Below are 18,858 nucleotides of genomic sequence, written 5' to 3'. Positions count from 1 at the left end.
TTTCTTGTTCGTGATTATTGGACAGCCGAAACGAAAAACTACTATCCCTTGTGTCGCATAAAGCAGATTTTAAAGATTTTTCGGGAGCAAAATACGTATGGGAGTATAATAACGAAGCAATAGTGCTAGAAATGACATTGCTTACGTGTACAGAGAATGCAATTTTTTTTTGAACTACTAAATCTATTTTTGCGACAAAAATTTCTCATTCCGGCGCACTCTCTGCATGTTTGGCACAAAAAAATCCTTTTCTGATAATTTTCAAAAAACTATTTTCTCGGCACAAGTAAGCCTTGTTTGAGACCTTTGTCGTTTTTCCCTCAGTGTACACTCCTATTTTTTCCTCTCTTTCCTGAAATCCTCTCTTTTGGATTGCGATTTAATTCATTTCTTCAGGGGATTTTTTTTGCAAGGAGAGTGGGGTAATAGGGGCTGTTTAACCGTCAACAATTAAAGAATATTAGAGTGAAATCCCTCCAGCTAAACCTAGACAAATCATGACCCTCAATTATCAATATAAAAAATATGAAAATATAATCCTGACAAATGTGACTCAGCAATAACCAAAAAAATAATCAAATCAGTCAAATAAAAAATCTAATGACACAATACGCCGAATAGATCGGCTTCCAAAAACGTCACAGTGGATGTATCATTTATAAAAGAATAGAATAAATTCCGAAAACTTCTTCGGAAGACTTGATATACACTGCAGAAATTTAATATAACACTATTCACTGCAATTGACAAACATTAAGCCCCATGGGGTAGGACATACGCGCGCGGAGCGTGCGGACGAATCCTAGTTAATAAAATAATTCAGAATTTGAACATTTCAATTGATGATTACTTAGATAATTAAAAACTTAAGAGTCATGTTAACGAATTGACGGCTTCAAAATAAAAATAAAATATGTTCAAAACATTCTTTTCCCCTACAGTCGCCAATAATAAAAAACGAACGTATTTTCCTTGAGAATTTTATTATCAATGGAGGAAATTTGAAAATATGATCACGACAATTGTCACTCAGGAAGAATAAAAAAAAATAATCAAAAAATCAATGGAAGTGTGGAACTCAATCTCCAAGCTGTTTGTAGAGAATTGGGACGTAGTCATCCCATGCTGCTTGGTACATGTTTCCAGCAATGGGCTGCCCCAGCTTGTACTTCTCCGCGAATTTCCTGATGGAAAACTTTCCACGACCATCTCCACTCCTGTTGGTCAGGCGCTTCTCGTCGAATACCAGTTTTCCGGGCTGCTTGTACACGAGGAACACGTAGCGATGGAGACCAGTGTCCTTGGGGGGACCTGAGCCGATGTAGTCCGAGAGCACTTCACCCTCGGATACTCGGTTCTCGGGGATGTTTGCCACTAGCCAGTGGTGCCATTCACGGAATGTTGGAGTCTTGCGGGATGGTGCATCAGGATCTAGAAGAGGATGAAATTCAACTTTAAACTTCAGGGGCAAATGCCTTCATATTATTACATCATTGTTCTTTCCCTTCGTTTCTCTTCAATTCGTTTATCTTTAATCTTCTCTTTTTCATTTGAACTCTCTTCATCATGAATTTCACCCCAAAATCGCTTGATAAAGATATCAAGGGGCTTTCGTTTAACAATGTTTTCCGCTAAAACTGCTCATTATGGAGATAATTCGAGCTTTTTAATTGTGCAATTATCTCGGAACTGAGGGATTTTAGAGGAAAACGTCAGAACTTCAAACTTATTATTGAAATAATTGCGTAATTGAAAAAAATGCTGTATCACTTGAGACGATTAATGGGAAGTGAAAGATGAAAGTTATTTTCCGGTTTGAAAATTTCGTCAGCTGCAACAAGAGGTCTCATATTTTCTACTCAAACCTCTCATTCAATAAATAAATTAAGAAATACAATGGCAGATGTGACGTCACCGTCACTAGAAAGTCTTCAATATTTCGTCAATTACCAACTACACACTAAAAGAGAAGAATGAAACATGAAAAAAAATTGAAGAGATGAAAGAAAGATTAATGAATGGATAAATGAGTTAAATTAATGGATTATAGATGGATTAATTGAATATAAAAGGCATCTTCTTGTGAGGAAAATTCGCCAGCTACAACAAAGTTCTCTAATTTTCTCAAACATAAAAAAATTCTAGAGGTGAACGCCATCTTCATAAATGACTAAATGAGTTAATGAATGAATTAATGGATTATTGATCAATTAATTGAGTATTAAAGGGATTTTGTGTTGAAAAATTTCGCCAGCTGCAAAAAAGGTCTCATATTTTCTCCTCAAACATAAAAATTGATCATAAAAAAATTCAAGAAGTGAATAACATCTTCATGAATGAATAAATGAATTGATAAATAAATTACTTGATCAATTCCTTCATCGATTGAAACATACCGGTCATGCATAGAGTGTAAAATTCACCAGCCTCAGCATTCCACTTGACCTCCGGCTTGTCCTTCACCTGGGTAGGAGTGAGCTCCTTGCCAATCTCAACTTTGAGGTTATTCAGATAGGTAACGTCGACGACAGCCGGTGGAACCTGATCAATCACATCGGGAACTACCTCGTGGGTTTTCAGGGCTTGTGCCATTGTCGAAAAATAATGGCTTCCAATATTCCCTATGAGTCGATTAACAGCCGTTGCTGCAGTGCAAAAGTATTTTTTAGAACAAAAACCAGACGATTTATCAGGCGGGCAGACTAATTAATGATGGATTAATTTCGATTCGTCGTTTTGATCAATTTTTATTACTTTCATGCAATAAAATGCGACTCAATAACGAGTAAATCCACCATCAGGCAATGGAAAGTTTTGAATTTTTATTTTAAACTTTGAATTTCTATTTTATAATTTTTCATGAAAAGAAAGCTGAACTCTAGATATGCTTTTGTTTTTATTGTTATTATTACTTGCGGTGATAAAAATGACTGACATGTTGCTCCTTGGACACGAGAATAATGGGATCAATGCAGTTATGGGACTGCGAAGTTTCGAGAGGTATTTGTTTCGGAATCAACTACCGTAGCTGCAGTAAAGCAAAATTAGATAGGGTTGCAGTACTGCTACTGCTACTACGTCGATTGCGAAACGCGCCCACTGATTATAGTGGATTGTTGATTGGCTGCAGTGTTGCCGGCGCGAGTCTACTACGCACAGCCGGCAACCGGTACCATCTCCACAAAATCATTTCGCTTTTTGCACTACCTAAATCATTTCAGTGGTGAAAAAGAATCTCAACAAAATTCCTCTTGTTGAGCAAAATGAAAAAAAAAATTGAGGAGAAAAACATAAATTAGTGAAAAACATCAACATCTTTCGAACAATTGGCATGATTTCAATAAATGACGTCTTAGTCTAAAGTCTAAAACAAGCCTTAAAAATTGTTGACGTAGTTCTCAGCTGACTTATCGACAGGTATATACATACTACTGTATACAAGAGGAATATCTCCGAATCTGAGGGAGATAGCGAAAATTTTGTAATGACCTTTTTTGTAGAGCGCATTGAGGGCTGTAAAAAAGGTTCTAAGCAAAATTTGGCTATCTCCTTTAGATTTCGAGATATTCACTGAAAACCGGCCAATAGTCAAAATCGACTCAAACTGTTTTACTTAAATTATTTTAATTAGGGAGGGGTGGGGCAAAATGAAACAGTCAAGAATACGACTGTTTGACGCTTTTCAAGCAAAGAAATGTTTTTTAACTATTTGTGTTATCAATTTTTGTTTATTAACTTTTTTTATTATGGGGAGCACTGATTAAAATAATAATTTTCCATTCGGTAGAATGGAAAATTATTGAGAAGATTTGAAGGAAACAGCAAAATCCAAAGTCCAGAGAAAGGCCCAGGGGGAGACCCAGATTGGGAAATAGGAAAATGACACTGAATTTCAATCGAATGAAAAAAAAGTGTAATCGGCCTAATCTAATGAACTGAATTGTAATCAATTGAAATATAAGACGAATAAAACATTATTCTCATCTGTACTCCCGATAATAAAAAAAGTTACTAAACAAAAGGTAATGAAAAAAAATCTTTTTGCTTGAAATAAGTCAAATAGTCGTTTTTCGGCTGTTTCATTTTGCCCCACCCACCCCCATGAATTAACAAAATTTAATTCTCATAAAAAAAAGTTTGAATAAATGAATGAATCTGATGAATCAATAATCCAATGAATTCTCAAAACGTCAGTTATTTTTTCACATTTTTTATTCAAAATTACGTAGAACATGAAATACTTTATACACAATAAACCTCCCATTACAAAGTTTCGCATTTAATCAGTATTTGGCCAATCGCTCAAAAAAAAAACCCAGAACAAAATAATAATAATAATGACACAAAAGTCATTGTAAGCGGTAAATGAAGACTTGAAAAGTCTGGGAGGTGACTTCTACGCAACAAAAGATGATATAATTTTAATTTGATATTTCATTGGAGGTTGAGACAATCTGAAAAAAATGTATCGCCTTTTTTCCTTCTAAACATGAACTCATGACAGGGCTGCTCGATATTAATCTGTGTAAACGGCTGTCAACTCTGTACAGTGGGATGCCCGCCCTAATTTACATGTGGAAGCATTAGAATATATATCTACGACGAGGACGAGTCCACGATTACCAGCAGCCCTGCGAAAGGCCCAGCCGTCCCTAGGATTCAGCTATGGGCTATTGCATTATTTTCTCCTTCATTTAAATTAAAGTACTGGTTTGTACAATGTTCTCTTTACCCGAATATAACTCTTATATACAAGTGGAAAAAAAAAATCTGAATGCTACTCTGAGACATTTCTAAGTGTCCATGTGCTAATCAACAATTCAGAAATAAGCGCATTTTGTTCAATTGTACTAGATCATTTGTTCTCAACTTAATTCCTTCAAAATTATTTACTATATTTACAAAGGGACGAGAGTTTAATGTATCTATTTTGCACTGTTATGATGTTAGCCTCATAAATATGCCAGCATCTGGAACCAATTCAGTTGTGAATTCATGAAACGTGGTTTTTATTCACCTCTGGATTTGTCCAAACAACAACACTGAGGGGAAACAAATTTCTCTGAGGAGTGTACCTTTAGCTTGAAAATATTCAAGAGAAAATTTCTCAAATTGGGAAAAAAAAACTTCCAATCGAGATTTTTTGCACTTGTCCCAAAGACTAGGACAATTATTTCCTGACAAGAAAGTGGTGTCTCTAGTTGAATCAATTTGTTCAAGATTTTTACTCTAAATCCAAAATATTTTCGTACTTTCTTGTCATGAATCAATATCGTTAATGAAAAAATTCAAGCTATAGTTTTCTTAATTGACGTGAAAAACTCCCTCCTCAAAATCCCTTTTTCTCAGTGTACACTGAGAAAAAAATTTTTTTTTGTCAAATATCCATTTACTGGAGAAATAGTTATTTCAAGAATTGAATCGTTAACAGGTAATTCTCATTAGGTTTCAATTATCGCAATTATATTGCTCTAGATGATTATGATAGTTATAACCTTGAGTGAATTCCCTGAATAATTATCCCTCAACAATTAAAAAATCAAGGGAAATTTTGTCCGCTAGAAAATAAAAAATTTAGGGAAAATGGATAATCAATAGAGGAGGTCATCCACTATCATGTGCACCATAGTCATCATTTAGATCAACATGTTTATCACAATTGAAATCTAATCAGGCTCTTCTAGGAATGACTCAAGAGGATTTATATTTTTTCAAATTCGCATTTCTCCAGTCGAGTAAACGAACATTTGGCAAAAACAATGTTGTTTTCTCAGTGTCTGGAACCTATCGAAATATCTCCAGCCTTTACCGCAGAGAATCAAACATCTCACGAGACTAAAAAAGGTCCACGTTGTACCTCATCACAACTGACTCTAAACATATTTACAATCCAAGTCTCTTGAGATTAGCCCTCGCAGAGAGTCCATTGGTGCGATGTTTCTCCCCCTGCCAGCTCTTGCTCTTGCTCCTGAATTTCCTGAGATCAGCCTCATGATCGGGATGGGTCATGGGCCTGTACCCCTGAGGACTGCAGAGAGGCTTCTGATGCTGGTAGAACTGCTGATACCCCCCATGAAGCAGATAGATCTCAGGATAATGCAGTGCAGGATAATGCTCCTTGTTCATCTTTCTGTCGATGTTCCTGAGGTATCGAGAGAGATTGGGGCCCCTCTCCCAGGAGAACTCGCAGTGGAAAACAATGATGTTCCTCTTGTTGCTGTCCGGCTGGATCTCAGGTGTTTGGGTCAGTGGATTCATCAGATACTCCTCGATCAATTCTTTAGTGTAAAGATTCAATGCCCCCTCGATGTGGCCAGCTTCGTACTCGTAGGGATACCTGCAATCCACGATTTTAAACGAGCCCACAGACTCACCGAACTCTCCTCTCATCAATGCAGATAATGTCTCAGCTGAGATGGACTTGAGGTCCTCGTGGTGTCCCTCAGCCAGGGGTAAAATGCAGGTTTTGCTGAAGTCTCCAGTCAGATCTGAGTCTGTTGTGCTCCTGTGAACTGCTGATTTAATGTGGGCGTGGGCTTCTGTCTCTGAGTGACTCCTCTGCAGCATGTGTCTGGTGTATTTCGAGGATGAAGATGATGGAGATGGTGGTGACGACGTGGGGGACATCTCAGTCTCCCTCAGGTGATTCTTCTTGCATCGTTTGACTAGTATTGGACTGCAGTCTGTTGGAGGCTCTGGACGTTTGAAGGATTTCATGTGTGTGGGAGAGGGATAGGGGGAGTTTCTGTTCTCGTCGAAGGACAATCGAGATGTTGAGGAGGTGGCGTTGGGTGAACGAAACAGGCAAGAACGAACTCGAGACATTGGGGGGGTTCTGCAGATCAGTCTGTCGTCGTTTATGGAGACTGAGCGTCTGATACCCAGGGGCTTTGTCCTCGCGAATTCTGGGGTTGTGGCTGCGTCGGTTTCCATCGGTTTCTCCAGGCTCTCCATCGTCGGGATTATCTCACCGGAGAGGAGCTTGTTGAGGTCGTTGGGGAAGGAGGTCGGCTCCATGAAGGTGTCCATGTCCAGGAGATCGTTGAAGTCGTCTTCGGTTGACTCGTAGCCTGAGGAGAGCTTCTTCATGAGGAGCTTTGAGGGACGCTTTGAGGAGGGGGACGAACGAATTGGCGAGTCCAGGGACATCCTCTTCGGGGCAACACCCAGGGGCTCGGCGAATCTGAAGCTCGAGGGACATTTTGAGAGGTCCTCACGGTCTGTGAAACTCGCACCGTAGCCACTGTCCTGGCTGTTTGGGTCACAGTCCTCCAGGGGGAGGCGAGACTTTGTCGAGGGCATCTGAATGATAATTAATGACACGTCAGGGGATGATTTTTTACTCATTGTGATGAAGGGGAATTATAAACTCAGTTTGATTTCATAGCTTTTTTTAGAAAATTTGATTGTTTATAGTTTCAGAATGGGGTGAAGGCATCTTCTGGAAATTATTAGTTTTCTGATTTTTAATGGAGTTTTGGTGACTGTTATATTCATCGAATTATCTAGTTATTGAATATTTTTAGGGAAAGAAAAAAACGATCTGATTAAAAAAAATAGGGAATGGATTTGATTTTTTTGGAAAAAATTCAATTATTCATTTTAACAAGCCTGAAGTAATTTTCAGAAAATTATGAAACATTAAGAGACATCTCTCACTTGAATACGATAACAAAAAGAAAAACAATTTGTTTTGAAAAATTTAACAAATCAAATTAAATTCCAGGCAAATAAAGAAACTGCCGATAAAATCTCTTGATTCCAAGTATTGATGCAAGGTGTTGAATAAATTAAAGAAAATTCGTTTGAATATCTAATCCCAGTCTCCAAATAATCAAAATCGTTAATGTATTCAAATCCGCAACACCTGTCCCCCAACAGATTTCCAAATTCCCGAAAAAAAAAATGATTTAATTCATGAATTATTGAATTTTCCGTTGAGAATTTTCTCTTGTGTTGAACAATTGCTGGACGGTTAAGGGAAATCCGAGTTTGGTGGTAGGATCTAAAATAAAAGAATCACCTAAATGGCGATACGATGGCTTCCATACCTTCAATGTTTATTACAAAACAAAAAATAATTAAATTAAGAAATAGTTGAATGCAGCCAAAGGCCCTAATTTCTGGACCGTATTTTTATTTATTTATTAAGGTGTTTCGTCTGTAGATCACAGGGGGGGTGAAACGAAAAAAATGTGCAAGAATATTCAATGCTACAGCATACTCAGAATATTCTCCCGTGAATTTTCCCATTTTTTCCATTATTTTGAATCTTTAAAATTGCGTTTTCTCCTGCAATTATTATTTTTTATTCATTAAACTACTTTATTAACTCAACAATGCGATAATCGAGTCGATAAAGTAATTTCATAGGCAAAAATTAATAAATGTAGGAGAAAACCCAATTCTAAGATTTTATGTAGACAAAGGGGTTCCGTCTCTCCTTAAATGTCGATCAAAAAATAATTAATCACATGATTATACACGAGTAGGGGAGAGTGGACTAAAATGGACACTTTAGACTTTTGTTTTAATTACTCATAACTCAGAAACAAATTTATCAATTCAGCTCAGTTTAGGCTCATCACAAAGGGAAAGAATTGTTCTTTGCAATGAAGAAAAAATGATTAAATTTTATCAACATTTCAACCCGTCATTAACATTTTTTAAAATGTCTAAAGTGTCCATTTTACCCCAACCTCCCCTAATATTATTGAAAGGTGAAATAATCAGTCCAATCGTCAGTTTATTAACGGAATATTCAATGGAAGTTAAAATCTCCAGAAATTATCCCCCGTCCAGAAATTGACCTGTTTACCATAATAAAAAAATTTATAAAATTCAAATGGACTTCCTTACCTTCAGTGGACTCGTTGACTGGTGTGGGCTGCAGGGTGCGCTTCCATTCTCTTTATTGATCAACTGTAGTGGTGATCTCGGCTCGGGGCTGTTGAGGCGTCGCGACGCCATGCCCAGCAGCCGACGACCCCTCAATCGAGATTTCACCGCACCCTCTGGGGTACTTTTGATTTTGAATACATTTTTGAAGAGTCTGAAACAACAAAAATGAAAAAAACCCGTTAAACTCCAGGACAATTCGATCAACTTTCACCTCGGAAAAAAATTCCAGTTTGTAAACAAGAAAACGCGGGATGTGAGCATAACCTCAACACATTCCGATGCTCCAAAAAGATTGACAAAAAATATTCAGAAGAAACTGATCATTTTTTTACGGGAAAGTAATTTTTCAGAGAATATTTCACTGATAAAAGGCTCAGAAGAGTAAAAATCACACGAAGAAATAAATTAGTAGGTCAAGCATGCGATGATTTCGCAAGAGTGCACGTTATTCAATGAAAAAGTGCAGTTGTAATGAACTCGTTATGTACCAATGGTCCGATTACATCGACTGAACATCGACAATCCAATTTTTTAATTCATAAACACGCACTTTTTGGATTTTTTACTGAATTCACAGGACGAGACTCACTAGCCCGGTGGAGGTTGGCGCGCAACTGAGGCGGGTGGGGGGTTAGTACGGCATTGCAGCGGTAGGTGATACGCGGTATTTTTCATTCAAACTGCTGACTATTGGGAAATAAAACTGATGAGATAACAAATTTTAAAAAGACGATGTAATTGAAAATTCCTTGAGTTCTTCAAGCTTGAGCAAATGTCTTTGGAAATCCGATTCATATTTTTTTTAGTAATATTTGAAGACTGATTATTATTATCTGTTAATTAATTAGTTCCCCTCGTTAGTGTTAGGTCCTGCCATTAGATTTCAAATGAATCAAGAGAAATGAACAAAAAACGTGAAACGAGGCAAATCGCATTCACTTCACAGATCAGGTTTTTCGAAATATCTCGGAAACTAATGGAGCTAGCGAGATTATTGTTCAGACCTTTTTTGTAGGGAAAAGTGCGGGCTACAAAAAAGGTCTCAACAAAAATTTTGCTATCTCAACTAGATCCGGAGATATTTCCCAAAAACTGAGCGCAGAATCGACTCGACTTTTTCCACATCTTCTGAATTCTCTGTTAATTCATAATTTTCTTCCGCATTTGAATGGATTACAATAATCATCACTGCACTTGAATTTCCATAAATGCATACCTTGTACATTGACACACATCACAAGAGTCTGTAACTGTTTCCCACAACATTCTCGACGATTTCGTAATTTTTACCAATGAAGTTCGATTATTCCAAACAGATTCACTAGATTTTTGTGTAAAAATGCTGACTTGGATTAGAATTTATCTTGTACGGTTTAATTTTGATGATTGCAACGGGTTTAGATAAATTCGCAAGACCCCGAGTTGTCGGTAACTCGAGGGTTGTTGCCTGGACGAACACAATCTTGAGAATGCTGGCGTGTGGAGGATTACGGGGTTCTTATAGAGTTGCGGCCGCTGGTGGGGGACATGGCGGGACCAATGAACGGGGCTGAGGGGTCCCGCCTAAATCTAAGGGCACACACACTGCCAAAAGGAGTTGTCCCACTGTGGGGGGGCTCTGGTATTTTAACGGTGGGGGTCTAAAACCGCTTTCAAATTCACCCTCTTTTATTCAGTTTTTTCGGAGTTTTGCCATTATTTTTCGAGAATTTACGAACTATTTTTTTGGGCGTTCGCTCGTAAAGTGAATAAATAATCGCTTGAGGGCAGGGATGGGTGGGAAAAATTAATAAATAGGCGAATGGACTGATTTTTAGTCCCGATTTAAAGGGACAGAATTCAAGGGAATAGCTGAATTTCAACTGAATTTTTCAGTTTTACTATTTTTTTTCTCAGTTCAGTTGAAAGTGAATGAAGGAATGGAGAAGAGAGAGGAAGATTTTTACGTTTTAATTCCTGTTTTTGCTCCTCAATTTAAAGGGAAAAATAAAATTCGTGGGATCTTAAGGCATTATCAATTTAAGAGTGTCATATTTCGTGTGAAAAATCTTGAGTACTGTTATAATATGGCTTTCTTTACTTTTATAAATGAATTTTCACGTCATTCAGTCATAAAATAAATTAATAAATGCATCAAGGAATGCCAAAAATGAATAAATAATTCATGAATTCCTTCTTTTTATCCTCAATTTAAAGGGAAAAATGAAATTCTTGCAGTTTCAAGGCATTTTCAATTCAAGAGTTTCATATTTCGTGTGAAAAATTTTGAGTACTGTTGTGATATGGCTTTCTTTAATTTTGTAAATAATTTTCCAAGTCATTCAGTCATAAAATGAATGAATAAATGTATAAGTGCATCAAGGAAGACAAACAATGAATCAATAGTTCATGAATTCCTTTTTTTATCCTCAATTCAAAGGGAAACATGAAATTCTTGGGATTTCAAGGCATTTTCAATGCAAGAGTTTCATATTTCGTGTGAAAAATTTTGAGTACTGCTGTGATACGGCTTTCTTTAATTTTATAAATGTTTTTTCAAGTCATTCAATCATGAAGTGATCGAAAAAATGCATAAGTGCATCAAGGAATGCAAGAAAAGAGTCAGAATTCCCTTTTTATTCCTCAATTTAAAGGGAAAAACGAGATTCCTGGAATTCTAACGCATTATCAATTCAGGAGTTTCATATTTCCTGTGAAAGATATTTAGTACTCTTGTCATACATTTGACAAATGAATTATTCGAGTTTTTAAGCTACAGTTAAAGTTCAAAGATGATTTTTTAACGATACAAGTGAAAAGGGAAATTAATGAAGGCCAAAGATGAATGATTCTCCTTCAAGTCTCAGTGAAGGAAGGAGTGCCCTCAGCGAGTTTCTTCATTCTTCTCCGACTGAGTGCAGCGAGAGGCGCAGGTACCCCTAGAGTTTCGCCCAAGATATTTCACTTTATTCTTCCTTTTTCTGACTCACCGCGGCACAACATCCTTGGCGAGAAATCACAATGGCAACTCACCTGATCGTTTTCTCGGAGAAGACACCCTCGCATTTTTTTTCTTACCCGAGGTTTTTCACACGGCAGGTACAAGGCGTGATTCTAACAAACAACTAGGGGTGGACTCGGTATGTGGCGAGGATATTATGTACTCGTTTGCGGATTATTGTTTGCAGAAATAGGGATGGAGAATGTCGGAAAATAAATCATGAGTGATGAAACGTGAGAGGAAATATCAGTGAGTCAAGTTTTCCTGCCTTGACATTTCTAAATACATTCAATTGTTTGGTTTGTTTTTATTGTTGGAAATTTTTTCGTTGGGAATTCTCTTTTTGCAGATATAATTTAATGGTTAGAGAGTCACGAGAGGTCGAATTCACTGTGACACTGGGATTTTTACAATATTAGAGTTTTATAAAAAAGGAATTAACTTCGTCACGAATTATTTTAAAGCAAGAGATGGATTAAATATTCAATTATTGACTTCTCCCCGCCCTCGCCCTTAATTGAAATTATAATCAGGGAGAGGACAGACTTCTGCAATTTTTCAAACAAAACTGTCTGAATTTCCGTATAAATTCACTCATTCTGTTCTATTTTATTGTTAGTGATGTTTATTTGTAAATTCTCTCTTTGCAGATGTAATTGAGTGATTAAGAAGTCATGCGAGATAGAATTCACGCGGTCGAATTCACTCCCAATTAACGATTTTTATAACATCCTGTTGTGGAAAAATGGAGTTGACTTCATAACGAATTATTTTACTGAAAAACTGTAAATAAAATTGGCATTCAACTTATCACAAACGTTTTATCGTTTCATTCTTAAATTATTGCCTTATCCCCACCCTCATCGTTAATTGAAATTATAATTAGGTGGAGGATTGACTTCTGCATTTTTTCAACCGAAATTCCGTTTATTTCAAAATAAATTCAATTATTTTGTTCTATTTTATTATACGAGATTGTTATTGATGAATTTACTCTTTGAAGATGTAATTGAATGATTAAGAATTCCCTCAAGGTCGAATTCACTGTGAAATAACGATTTTTACAACATTCCAGTTTTGTAAAAATTGAATTGACTTCACAACGAATTATTTCAGGAAAAAAAATATCCCATACGTTTTATCATTTCATTCCTAAATTATCGCCTTCTCCCCACCCTCGCCGTCAATTCAAATTCCAATTAGGTTGGATTTGTGCATTTGTTCAAACAGAAATCACTCAACCGTCTCCGTCAATCACCAATCGAAAGCGTTTTATTCATTCCGTCGTCTGGTGGAAGTCTGAAAGACGAATGACCGTGAAAATATCGAAGACGTGGCGGTCTAACCAAATATGTCTGCGGTTGTGTCAAACGTGGAGATGACAAATCTTTCCCAGGCTGACGTAACGTATGGATTTTCCCATTTCCCCGGTGCACAGTTAAAATTCAATTATTCAGATCTCAACGTATTATTTCTCACAAATTTCTTTACACGCCAGTTTCCCTCGAAGGGAATGATAATTCTAGGGCTGAATAAACAATGAATGTCATAATGCGAGGGACTCTTTATGGTAAATATACACGGGCGACGATTTGTATATGCCCTGTGTGCGCCTAGTTCGACGCAGGTACTTGCCGTGAGGCAGCGACTACCTGCCTCTCCCCGAAACTCCGGTCAGCCTCTGAGGGATTACAATAGCAAGTACTCCACAAAAGCCCATTTTCCATTCTCATCAACAGGAGAAATGAATTTTCTGATGAATTCGAAATCAATAGAGCCATAATTTTCACGTAGACGACCCGAGTTATGCATGAGGAGCTCGTTTGCCGTCTCGACGAACGGTTGCCACTTCGTTTCCCGCCAAATGCTGAATTCAACCGGTTTAGTCGGAGTACGCGATTTTATTGAAGTGAATTATTGTTAGTTGATTGACAGAAGTGAATGAGTAAGAGTATTTTATGGCAATTCAGGACTTAGGAGAGGGTCATTAATTCAGGCGAGTGGTGGAACGAGATGAGGGGTGGGTGTCTTTGATGGTGAGGAATTCGAAGGCTGAGGGAGATAAAAAATTTTCACCGTGAATTTGAAAATCCAAGTCATGGAAATTTCAAAGTTTGAAATTTCTTTTTGCTGAAAAAATAAATTCAAATCGTCTGTAAAAAATCCTCATTTCAAATCAATAATCAAATCAATAAGTGAGTCAACAACGAATGGAGTTGTTGATTCAATCCTCTCCCCAGGGAAACAAAATAAAAGAACAAAAAACAATAATTATTGGAAAAAGAAGAAATTTTTGCATAAAAGAATGGAACATTTCATTATAAAAAAATAAATTTATTGACTCTATGAATAGTTTAAATGAGTATAACTCAATTGAATCTTAAAATTACCCTCAAATTCCGAAAATTGAAAAATTCAAAAGTTTCTACAATAGATTGATTCAAATCTCCGAAATCCGATAAATTTCTCAGTCTCCCACTGATGAGCCTCAATTCACCCCCAAATAAATGACCTTCCATCTGGCAATCGATGATCCAACACATCCCATGTCCATTCACAATAAAATCAGCCCCCAAGATGCGAGGAAAATCGCACAGCAAGACGAAGGACTCCTCTCCCCCCTCCCCCTCATATCCACCGTTATTGACTTATGTCTACGAAATATGTCTAAACGTTATAAGGTAGCATTTAGGTAGGTATCAGCTGTCGTTTGACTTAATCGCCCCTTCTCACTCACTATTTTCCTCCTTCGGCCCGTGCTACGAAGACAGGGGGGGCGCATTCACAGTATGGAGTACTCATTGGTGGTTCCTTCACGCGGGATTGTTCCACGAGTCACTCAAGGGGGTACCTAACTCCTACAATGCGACTCCCCTCCCTCCCTGGGGAGGGGCGGGGGGGGAGGGGGCACTCGAGTCGGTCTCATTTTTGCAATTCGCCTGCACGAGACGCACACCGATATTCGATTATTGCGAGTACCAGGTAGGTGCTGTATCAAAAAGACCAATTGAATCTTGTGGGGTTCAAGATTAAAGGGGGAGGGGACCACGAGTCAGCTGGAACTTCTTCGCAGCGAAACGTATGGAATTTATACGTACAGCTGCATTTACGGTTATAAATGGGGGAGGGGAGGTTTATCATGCCCTACCGCAATTTTTTTTTGTAATTCGCTTGAGTTTTTTTCTGACTTTATAGGGAAGATGAAAATTAATTGTGATGAGGATGAAATGAGGATTTTTTTTAGAAGAGTTGATTAAAATGAAGACAATTATTTAATGTTCAATGATTTTGAGATCGATTGAGTGAAACTAAAGGTTTTTTTTTCATTTTAAAGACATTTTCGTGGAAATGAAATCAAAGAATTCAAAAAATGTATGAATATTTTGTTGAATGAGTCATCAACTAATAAAGTTGTTTTCTCAACCCTCTCTGACCGTAAGAAAATGAAAAAATAAACGAAAAAAATATTCTCAAAATAAAAAATTGTTTTAATGAATTTAAAAAATAGTGGAAAGTGTATCGGGGCAAAAGGGCTTGTTTTCAGGGATTACGTGAGACAGTTTCGTGGGGTTGAAAATTAATTGTGATGATGAAATGAGGATTTGTTTGAAGAAGAATTGATTGAAATGAAGACAACAATTTTTTAATATTTAATAATTTAAGATCGGTTGAATGAAACTTTTTTTTTCATTTTGAAGACCCTTTCGTGGGCTTGACAATAAGATTTAAATCATTCAATGATCTAGTCAAGTTTATTTTGCCCCGAGAGATTATTGAAAAGACGAATCGTTTAGCCTCAGCGATAAAAAGTACTTCAAGTGTATTTTTGAAAATACTCGGATAAAATTTCCCGCTTACAATGTTTGTACATTGTTATTTTACGACTGAACCTGTCGTTTTTACGTCTTATTTTTATCTTCTATCCGCGTATCTTCTATTCTGTGACGCGTCAGGGGTGTGTTTGTAGGGCTATAAACCGGAATGACAAGGTGAAAACCGCAATAAAAATTTTTATTGTCGATTTTCACTCGATGTATCGACCTGTCTGATCCACAGGGAGGAGGGAAAATAGTCCCGAGAGCTTGAGAAATTCGCACAAGTTCGCCAACCGCTGAAACTCCCCCCGTCGTCTTTGATTTCGGGGGGGGGGGGGGAAGGGGGCGCAGATGGCTGAGCGGGGCGCACAGACAGCATTGGATAACTATAGTGACGCGTGCCCCACGTCGCTGGGGTGTGCTGTATACCGGTGGCTCGACGGGCGCTACCCCCTTGCTATACCGGTATAAACGTACTGGGGATACGGAAAAACACATGTGCACTTTAAATTGCTTTCTTGTGTGGGTATGGGAGCGTATGTGCACGCGCTAGACATCATATGGTCAGGTATTAAATGAATTGCAGGTATGTACACTGTCAACTTATGTTTTGTTTGACATGTGTCGGTAATTAATTAATTATTAACCCCGAGTTTCAAGGATAATTATACGGTTTGGTGAATTATTCAATTGTGAAATGAATAAATAAACTATTGAATGCGTCAACAGTGGGTGGAATTGTTTATTATTCAATCCTCCCCCAAGGAACTTACGTAAAAGAATAAAAAAAATGAGAGAAAAAGAATAATTATTGGAGAAAGAAGAAGTATTTGCAGAAAAAAATGACTGTTGCAATGACAAATTTTGAGTAGAATTGGAAAAATTCTAGAAAGTTTATCGGAGGCAAATGGAGGCAACGAATGTATGTTACATTTGTCATGTGTAGATAATTAATTAATCGTTAATTTCAAGGCTAATTATACTTTTAACGGTTCCTGAAAGTGTTCAATTCTAAAATGAATGAATTAACTATTGAATGAGTCAACAATAAATTAAATTATTCTGTCAACCTTCCCCCACCTCAAAAAAATAAAAAAAATAAAAAAACATTTTTTCGTCAACAAAATTATGATTGGAAAGAAAAAAAAACTTGCCAAAAAAATAGTGTTAAAGTTAAAAATTGTTTTATTGAATTTGAAAAATAGGGGAAAGTGTATCTCGGGCAAAATGGCTTATTTTCAGGGACCATATGAGAAATTTCCATTTGGAAAATATTTTTACAGTTTGCGGTCGAGTCCCCAATTTATGAGAAGCCCTCGATTTTTCACTGACCCAATGACCCCCCCGAATTTTTTCCGAAAAAAAATCAAAAGTCTCCACCAAACGGATAATGATCATCTGTTACCCAGGACACCTTCCCCATGTAAAAAGTTGCGTGAAGTATATACACAAGCGCACACCCCACCCCTCTGGATCTAGCCGTTTTTCGCCATTATTTTCGTTGCCAGCCGCCGCAGATGTATCTCACCTTTTCCTCGTCCTCATGTGGTAATTCTGCGATATGTGGACGAGACACACGGAGGGTGAGTGAGACGGGGAAAATGCCAAGTGAAGGAGAGAAAAAAAAAGAGTGGTGAAAAAAGTAGTTATCGAACCCCTGGGATGGGTGGATTGATGATGATTCGGTGGCATAACGGTGGGGGTCATGAACTTGATGAACATCATGGGAAGAGATTCAGACACGATGTGGGGTTTAGCCACAGCTTCACGGGAAATATCTGTTTTTTTTTATGGATGCGGCAGAATTCACCGTGAAAATTACATCTCGGGGTTTACCTGCTGGGGAAGGGTTTCCCTTCGGGATAAGGGTAGTTATAAATTTATCTTGAGAGGACTAATGGGTGACAATCAATTTTGGGTGTTGACGCCGGAAAAAAAAATGGAAAAACTTGTGGATTCGATTTTTCTTGCCTGAAAAGTTAGTTATGGAATGTTGCAATATTTTGCACTTCTAGGATCGAAACAAATTGCACCTCAATTCGAAGAAAAAAATGAGCCGTTTTGCCCCATTGCTTTTCAAGATATCACAGAAATGAGTTTCGTAATTCAAAAAAAAAATTTAAGTAGTTCTTCTCTTTCTAAAAAGTAAAAATATAAATAATTTTTAAAAATTATGGGGCAAAATGGATGATGAAAAATGAAAAATTAAAGATGACAATTATTGATCTCTAATAATTCAACAATCAATTTTGTGTGTTGACCTAAAAAAAAAACGAAAAACTTATGAATTCATTTTTTTTTCTGAATGTGACCTTAAAATCATTAAATGTTGCAATTTTTTCCATTACAGCGACCGAAAAATTTTCACTCCAAATCAAAGACCCGTTTTGCCCCATTATTTTTTAAGATAATGCCAAAAATATTTTCTCAAGTAAAAAAAAAATTGTCACAATTTTTTTCTTTTTCTTCTGAAAAAAAATGATAATAATTAAAATTTTGACAAAATGCATATTTCCGGGGCAAAATGGGTCGTTTGAATATTTTCAAAAGAATTCTTGAATGTTAAAAAGTGCAAGCTAATATCTCTCTCCAACGATTTCCCAATGTAAACGTTGATAATCACCATCCAGTGACTTTAAAAAAATCAATGATACATTGATCCTCTAATTCGATCCCATGATCGGTAGAAGAAAAAAAAGGGTCTCCCCGGGAAGAACGAATTACGAGGACCGGTGCGTTCATGCCGTTTAGGGGGTTGGCAGAGGAGTCTACCAAGGGTGAAATCTTTTTTTTTCCCTCCGGCGGGGGAATACACCCATATGTTACAGCATTATAAGAAAGCTAGTAGCTCGTGCCACGAGAAAAATCGCGGGCAGATGGGTCCAATATAACTGAAATCTTAAATGTCGCAATATGTTTGCCATCGGTTACACACTAGTATATTTTATTGGCCTTGACCATTATACCCCGGGCCCATTTATACTAGTATACCCTGACCATTCCCTCGCTCTCCCTATCAGGTATGAGTGTAGAATGTCCTGAGGGTCAACCCTTCGCGGCCGAGGAATCAAAATCAGGACAATAAAATTGTTGGAAAAAAATATTTTTGAATTTACATTCAAACACTTGCAAATTACGTCGTTTTGTGTATGAAATGGAGGG

General features: G+C 37.2%; 2 protein-coding genes across 6 annotated transcripts in view; both read right to left on the bottom strand.

Moving 5' to 3' along the window:
• Positions 1-964: 964 nt before the first annotated feature.
• Positions 965-3,097, bottom strand: LOC107040669 (protein D2). 2 transcript variants are annotated; one of them, XM_015260858.1, is made up of 3 exons: positions 2,913-3,097; positions 2,397-2,645; positions 965-1,431 (listed from the first exon to the last, which is right to left on the bottom strand). In XM_015260858.1, exons 1-3 carry the CDS (start codon positions 2,935-2,937, stop codon positions 1,079-1,081), a joined length of 627 nt encoding a protein of 208 aa, XP_015116344.1. In that variant the 5' UTR covers positions 2,938-3,097; the 3' UTR covers positions 965-1,078. The 2 variants fall into 2 exon arrangements, with proteins under 2 accessions (XP_015116344.1, XP_015116345.1); XM_015260859.1 differs by having other exon boundaries at positions 2,936-3,097.
• Positions 3,098-4,190: 1,093 nt separating this feature from the next.
• LOC107040668 (M-phase inducer phosphatase) overlaps positions 4,191-18,858 on the bottom strand; it is an 81,243-nt gene continuing 66,575 nt past the window's right edge. The window contains exons 1-3 of one of the 4 annotated variants that reach the window (XM_015260854.1): positions 10,118-10,354; positions 8,860-9,052; positions 4,191-7,302 (exon numbers count right to left, since the gene is read on the bottom strand). In XM_015260854.1, coding sequence (XP_015116340.1) covers positions 5,884-7,302; positions 8,860-9,052; positions 10,118-10,167 — 1,662 coding nt within the window. In that variant the 5' untranslated portion in view covers positions 10,168-10,354 and the 3' untranslated portion in view covers positions 4,191-5,883. Of the gene's footprint in view, positions 7,303-8,859; positions 9,053-9,389; positions 9,503-10,117; positions 10,355-18,858 lie in introns of those variants that run through there. The other 3 variants (XM_015260856.1, XM_015260857.1, XM_015260853.1) reach the window with 3 other exon arrangements.

The sequence above is a fragment of the Diachasma alloeum genome, unplaced genomic scaffold (assembly GCF_001412515.2).
Source record: "Diachasma alloeum isolate Michigan unplaced genomic scaffold, Dall2.0 Dall_scaffold_00339, whole genome shotgun sequence".
NCBI classification, from domain to species: domain Eukaryota; kingdom Metazoa; phylum Arthropoda; class Insecta; order Hymenoptera; family Braconidae; genus Diachasma; species Diachasma alloeum.
The sequence above is the reverse complement of the archived record's forward strand: the minus strand, read 5'-3'. Positions and strand labels throughout refer to the sequence as shown.